This window comes from Montipora capricornis, chromosome 11 (assembly GCF_036669925.1).
Source record: "Montipora capricornis isolate CH-2021 chromosome 11, ASM3666992v2, whole genome shotgun sequence".
Classification (NCBI taxonomy): Eukaryota; Metazoa; Cnidaria; class Anthozoa; order Scleractinia; family Acroporidae; genus Montipora; species Montipora capricornis.
This window is the reverse complement of record NC_090893.1, coordinates 20,364,903-20,372,402: the sequence shown is the minus strand read 5'-3', so window position 1 is coordinate 20,372,402 and position 7,500 is coordinate 20,364,903. Positions and strand designations below refer to the sequence as shown.

At 38.7% G+C, this 7,500-nt stretch overlaps 1 protein-coding gene across 1 annotated transcript in view; it reads left to right on the top strand.

Annotated features, from left to right (window-relative positions):
• LOC138024626 (tetratricopeptide repeat protein 28-like) overlaps nt 1-2,997 on the top strand; it is a 4,835-nt gene extending 1,838 nt beyond the window's left edge. The window contains exons 3-4 of the mRNA XM_068871846.1: nt 1-1,388; nt 1,863-2,997. The exon at nt 1-1,388 is cut by the window's left edge and continues 260 nt beyond it. Coding sequence (XP_068727947.1) covers nt 1-1,388; nt 1,863-1,882 — 1,408 coding nt within the window. The 3' untranslated portion in view covers nt 1,883-2,997. The remainder of the gene's footprint in view (nt 1,389-1,862) is intronic.
• The last annotated feature ends 4,503 nt before the right edge of the window (nt 2,998-7,500 follow it).

Sequence of the window (7,500 nt, the reverse complement as noted above, 5' to 3'; positions counted from 1 at the left end):
TTTAAGCATAACACATTTCGATGAAACAAGGCGTCTTCTTCAGTCAGAAGATGCATGGAAAATAAGCTTTCGTGATACAAAACAACAGTCGTATACAGCTCTTTGGACAGCACTTTTAAATAATAGAGAGGTTGATGAGGCTTTGTTTGCTGCTGAACAAGGACGAGCACAGGCCTTGACAGACATTTTGAAGGTGCAATTTGGCGTTGATGAAGAACCTTCCTCGGCAATTGCGAGGACGGAAACTATCTCCGCTGTTATGACATATTGGCCTTTACAAACAGTTTTCATAGCAATTGCAGGGACCACTATCAGTTTTTGGCTTTTGAGAAGAGGAAGCAGAATAATTTATACGGAAACGGAAATCGTAAATGGAAGTGCTGACTCACTGATAAAGACTACTTTGAAACAGATTGGCGCGGGGGCTGTTGTCCGATGCGAGAATCGCTCGGTACACAGACATCGCATCGACTTCTCTTGGAGTGGAGAAGCTGTTGATGAATCCTTTCAGTCTTTGAGCGTGTCCGACAACCCCTTGCAGTCCTTGTATGATGTCTTAATCAGTCCCATTGCAGACTTGCTCCAGGGTGATGACTTGATCTTTGTTCCTGATGGACCATTTTGCTTGGCTCCGTATTCTGCATTGAGTGACTCTGTCAGGATCCGTACTGTTCCCTCATTGTCCGCTTTGAAACTGATCGCAAGTGCGCCTAATGTTTTCAACAATAAGAGTAAAGCGCTACTTGTAGGTGATCCGTGCTTGAAGGAAATCACTTGGGGCACCGGTGGACCCATGTCTAAACAGTTGCCGTGTGCGAAAAAAGAGGTAGAGATGATTGGAAATCTTCTGCACACCACGCCTCTCACTGGCGAAAATGCAACAAAAGCTGAGGTTCTGAAAAGAATGAAGTCAGTTGCTTTAATCCACATTGCTGCTCATGGAGATGATGAATTTGGAGAAATTGTTTTGGCCCCAAATCCCGACCGCACATCACGGATCCCCAAAGAGGAAGATTACATGTTAACAATGAGCGATGTTCAAGCAGTTCGTCTTCAGGCAAAGCTGGTTGTGCTGAGTTGCTGTCATAGTGGTCAGGGAGAAGTAAAATCTGAGGGTGTGGTTGGAATAGCCAGAGCTTTCCTGTGTGCTGGTGCCCGGTCTGTTTTGGTGTCACTCTGGGCAATTGATGATGAGGCGACCTTGCTGTTCATGAATAGTTTTTACCATTACTTGGCAGACAGAAAAAGTGCAAGTTTAGCTCTTCACCATGCTATGAAATCTCTTCGTGATACAGAGAGGTATTCCGCCATAAAATACTGGGCGCCATTTGTTCTAATTGGCGATGATGTCTCGTTTGAATTTGGGCCACAAGAACTGGAAAAGAATGGTAAGGGCTGTTCGAATATAGTTTTTATTACTGAAAAGAAACATGTTGTACAGGTTTGTATTCGGCAAGTGTTCGAGAGAAAAAGGTAACTTTTCAACAGAGAAATGGCTTAAAAATCGGTCGCAAACGTAGTTCTTTAACGAACTGCTTTGGCTAGCGACTATTTTGTTCATATTTACCGAGTCGGGTGCTTTCCTTCCTGCAAAGAAGTGTTTGCACTGGACTGTAACGAAATCTCTAATTGGCGGCTACTTGCCCAAAGTTAAGTTAGATATTGTGGTCTTATAGTCTACATGTTTCAGTGATACTTAGTTGAATAGGAATTTTTGCTATTAACAAAACGCATGTATGTACAAACGGTTTCATGGATGAAAATAATTGTATTCATTTATCAACCAAAATTAAAATTCTTAATCACTATTTAACCCGCTGTTTTTTTCTTTTCTTTCTTACTCTTTTTTTTTTTTTGGGCAGAAACGTCGTCGAAGACTTGAGAAAACTACTTCTTGGGCTCTGATGCGTCAATATGTCTTTTTCCTCACTTCGAGTATATGAGGTATTGAAAACATTAAAGCATTCAAGCCTCATAAGCGGTGAAGGAAGACCAAAGATGTGTAAATGTTGTTTAAAAGTGCGTTTGTAGACTTAGTTTACTGGTAACAATTATCATAAGTTTTCTTAAGCTCCGCCTACGAACTTTCCATTTGAGACAAAGAGAGAGTTCGAGAAAGAATTCATTTTTTATTCCTATAATTGAACAATAAATGTCAATGGCATTTTTTTTTCAAAAAAGCAAAAATAAGACTAGGTTTCTAGTCTTCTAATTAGTAGACCTTTAAAGTTGAAGGATTTTTGGATCTTTCTGTGAAAAAAAGGTAGGAAAAAGAGCTTATATTCAAAGAAATGGCAAGTTTTCCTAAAGTGTCTAAATGTAGATTTTATTAGACTTTTTTAAGAGGATTAACGCAACGTAACGTTTCTATTCGAGAAAAAAGGTTCCAGAATCAAACAAATAGTTTCTCAGAAACGTGGATTTTCTAAGATATTGCCACAGGGCGGCCAAGGCAAAATCTTTTTACAATGGGCAATTCCTGAGGCAAATTAAATTTCTAGAATGTAAGAAACTAGGAAATGAAAGTTACCTGATCACGTAATAGGCTTTTTTCGATGTATTAAAACTCAGCTTGAAAGAGAGGTTTAGAGGACAAAGACAAAGGAAAGTGGATAATTTGCAAATATAACGTGTTTCCATTATTCTTGTCCTCACTACCTCACCATCAAGCTGAATATTTGATATTTCGAAAATGGACTATTAGTGTGCATTAAATGTGAAATGAATGTAGAAATTTTGTCTTAGGCAAACTTCTGGATTTGAGTGATCTTGTTGGGCAATTTCTGAGGCAAAAATTCCAGAAGGTTAAAAACAAGGAAATAAGAGTGTTGCTTGATCTCTTAATTAATATGCATTGAAGGTTTAATGAATAGAAATATTTGATTCTTTAGTCTTACAGTGCGACGCGCCATACCGTGGCCACCCAACAAACATTTTTACAAGTTAGCTACTGATCAAGATACGCGAATTTGATTGACAGACACTCCTCCATAGAAAGTTTCAACGCGCAAGACCCAAATGGAGGCTTGTCTGTCAATCAAATCCGCTCACACTGATTGGCTAACTTGAAAAAAATGTTTGTTGGGTGGCCACGGTAAGGCGCGTCGCAGTGTAAGGCCCATTCAAATGGTTTCCACTTTTGCTTCAACATTTTGTTGAACCAAAGGTCAGGAGTGTTTGAATAGGTAGGTCAACATTTTTTTGTCGAAAGAGTAAAAATGTCGAAAGAGTGTTATATCAAATTTAAACTGATTTAAACTTTCATTCAACATCGATTCGACATTTATTTTGTTCTAGAAAATGTTGAATGGAGTTGAAGCCGTTGAAACAGTTCATTCAACATTTTGTAGAACACATGCATGCTCCCAGGTGGCCGTAACTGGACGGGAGAAATCTGGTTTCTTGTTCTTAGTTCCTCGCGATCAAAATTTTGGCTCAATTGTTGGCGCCATGTTAAAACCATTTGAACGGCCTCCGCATAACTTTTGTTTTTGCGCCCAACATCTGCCCAATAGCCATTAAACTTTGTTGACTGCATGTTTAAACCGTTGAAATGGGCCTTCATAACTTACAGTGCAAACTAGTTCGGAGATTACAATCAATGCATAGATTGACCAGTGCATACTAAGTAGGAAACCACTTAATCCAAATGGGCGGTGTAATGAGCTATCATAGAGAGACAAATAGCTGGTGATATAGTCATAGTCTAGTTATTTTGTAAGTCAACATATGAAAATTCTAATGTGGTTTAGAAAAGAAAACTGACTGACCACTCCTTTACTTACAGAGAATTGCGAGGAGAACATGTTCTCCATTTTTAATTTCCGTCGATATAACCGTTGCAAATGGCAACTTGAGCTGACATTGGCTACCGTAACTACAAAGGAGAGTATTATGCGGATTTTTCAAACAAGCCACTATTTAACAGATTTTCTACCACTTTTTGTTGCTTCTTTTTTCACCTAAAAAATTCAAACTTGCTCGCAATCCTGCATTAATTCATTAAACAAATACGTGTTGTCGCGCAACTGTGTATTTGGTTTCTCCGACAGCTGACGTTTTGACAATCTGATTGGTCAACACGATGTTAAGCCCACAACAAAACTGATGAAATTGTTAATCTCTTTCTTCATGAGGTTGTTGGAGTTGTTTTTGAACACGTCGTCTTGTTAGCTAAAAAAATATCCAATCTATGGAAAGTTGAAAATTTGCTAGGTATTTGACAAAACTAACACTGAAAGCCAGTGATTTATGTTATGAATGAAATAAACGTACTTATTTGAATGAAAGGGTAGTTTCTAAAGAAACTGTGGTGCTGCGTCGGTGGGGAAGTAGTATACAAAAATTTGGTTTTATCAATGGAGTTGATAATGTAAATTGGCCACCGTACAGAGGTTCTAAAAGCTAGAATCTCTAAAGGTAAAATCTCTAAAATCTCTAAAGCTAGAATCTCTAAAGCTAAAAGCTAGAATCTCTTAGAATCTCTGTACGGTGGCCAATTTACATTATCAACTCCATTGGTAAAACCAAATTTTTGTATATATTTGAAGCTTGCGGGTTATAGATGTAAGAGAGAAGTGATCCTCGTACTTTTCTGGGCAGTTGTCGAGAGACGTGTACCCTGATCCCAGGAGTTTTTCTTGAGCCGCGAAGACGAGTCGACTTGAATCTTACTTTTTTGCAGAGGATTACTTTAACTTCGCTTTTGTACATGTCTATAACCCGCATTCCGAATATATACATTGATTTTATTCATCTAGACTTTCACTTGCCACGGGAACACACAGAGCCCAACGAAATGACCTTTTTGCAATGAGCTCAGTTGGTAGAGCGTTTCACAAGCAACGCAGAGGTCAAGAGATTAAATCCCGACTAAACCCACCTGAAGTTTTCAGGTGTCTATAATAATATAATATAATCTATAATAAGAGACAATTACTTAAATTGTCCAGATAAGTACCAGGATCACTTCTCTCTTTCGATTTCTGCTGTGATGCAGATGGTTGCAGCTATACAGTCGATCTTCAAAACGGCAATTGAATTAACAAGTACAAATTGCATTTCGTCACCCCAAATGTGATCTCGTGGTGACATTTCTTATCAAAGATACAATTGGAATACCAGAAGACTGCGTATTGTCTCCTTGTCATCAACGACAAAACCATTTTCTGTTTGAATTGGTTTCACAAACGATCATTACTTCCTCCAAGCAGTATGTTCACTTGAAGTTAAAAAAACTTTTTTCTTTCAGATAGTACGCGCGCTTTGATTGGCCAATTCCGCGAGCCGTATTTTACAGTATACCCGTTTGTTTATGTTGCTCCGGAGATGTAACAAATATCTTGCTAACCTTGTTTGTTTAGGGCGGTGCTGTAAGATACGACTGCCTGTTCTGCTTATGTCCCGTTATGTGGAATATGGGGGCCGCAACCAACAGCTTCCTCCGTCAGCGAATTCAGATAGTAGGAAGTTTAATGACAACGGCTACGGCTACGGCTACGGCTACGGCTACGACAACACCACAAAAGAATAATATCATTGGTTAAAAGGGGAAAAACAATCGTGCTGCACACGTGCAGCACTCATCTGCATAACAACGATGTAAAATCACCAAATTTTAGGTTTAACAGTTTTAAGCGTTCATTCTATAAATATAAATATAAATTCAATTTCAGAATAACTCGCCCACTTTGTATGAAGTGAACGAGATTAAGGAGGCTCGAAACAGTTTCTCCTTTTTTCAATCAAATAAACATATCTGTCCTCAGCTACAGTTAAAGTAATGATATCAAGACGAAATTTGGCCACCGTATTAAGTACCCAACATGGAAAGCTTCTGTGGAGGCCCTATGTGCCACCTGGCACGCAGAGGATAGGTAACAGGTAACATTAAGTACCCATCGCAGATTTCTCACGTTATATTTTCCTCCAAAATAGCGTTACCATGGCAACGACATTAGGTATTTCTTTGAGCCTTAAAATCAACATATATTGTCTTTCTTGAAAATACGGCATGGTGAGATATTCTCATTCAGCGTTACCAGATAATGTTAGAAATAATCTCTAAAATATTTAACATTCAACAAAATCTGTTGGCCAGTTTTTCGGAAAAATCAGTTTTTTTGAAATGTGAGTCTAAAGTTTTTTTTTTTTTTTTGTTTTTTTTTTTACCTACAGAATGTTTTTTAAATTTAAAAGACAAACGTTTGAAATTAATCTAACAATGATCTAACAAATATCTTGCTGGCCCTGTTTGTTTGGGGCAGTGCTGTAAGTTACGGCTGTCTGTGTTTTCAGTTCTGTTTATGTCCCGTTGTGGGGACTTCGCACTGGAAAAAATGGAGGCCGTAACCAAACAGTTCCTCCACCGGTGAACTCAGGTAATAGGAGGTCTACACCCGTCAATACTGAAGAGATTACAATAAATGGTTCTATTCTGCAAGGGAAGAAAGGCAGTCACCGTCTTTCAGAACTATCTATGAATTCGATGATTTAGAAGTAGTAAAAATTGGTAGAGAAAATAAAAAAATGCGACCACATGACGAGGAAAGAATCATTCTGTTCGAAATGACCAAAAGCGAGAATACACCATTTCTACAAGTTCATTCCTAGCAGCTAGTGTAGCAGGATAATTGTCAGCTGAAACTAGTACCATGCCCTCGTTCACACGAGTCTTCTATAGCTGAGTGGTAAAGCATCCGAACTAGACATCGGAAGGAAAATGCTGTTAGAAATGACCAAAAGCGAAAATACCCCATTTCTACAATTTCATTCCTAGCAGTGTAGCAGGACAATTGTCAGCTGCTATAACTCAGTGGTCGGTAGAGCATCCGAACTAGTAATCGGAAGGAAATTCGTGTGTTTGACTTCAATCTGCAAAGGAGCACTTGGGGTTTTCTCGGAGTATCCCCGAGTGACCGTCAAAAAAATATCCCTTTAAACTTGTTTCATTATTCGTTGGAAACTAAGGTGACCTTAAGACCAGACATGTCTTCTTTTTACTCTCGATATAGCATTCAGAGCGGCAATGTAAAATCAGGATACCCCTCAGTCTTCTCAGTTTAATTTTCTATTTAAGAATCAGCAGCCGATTCACATGGCTCCTTTAATAAGTATAGAAAGTCCTAAGAACTTGCTAGAGCATTAATGGAATATTTTTAAAGTTCTCAAAATGCCGAGTGCAATTGGAGAGAATTCGAGACATCACGAGTGACCATAAATCACGAAATGCACTAGCAAGTTCATAAGATTTTTATGTATTATATACTCCACAAAATTGCTCCATCGCTATTTCCATAGAAACTTCCCCGGTACTGCACTCTACGACCTATCGAGAGTGAATTAGGTAAGAGTGTTCCTAAGGCCTGGGTGGGCTCCCCAGCACAGTCACAAATTGGTCTATTTTTAGAGTACCCATTCCCGCAAAAATTAGTTGTCATGTCCCTGAAAAAACGTGGCAGAAGCAGTCACTCGTGATATTGCTTCTCCTGATTAGTTAAA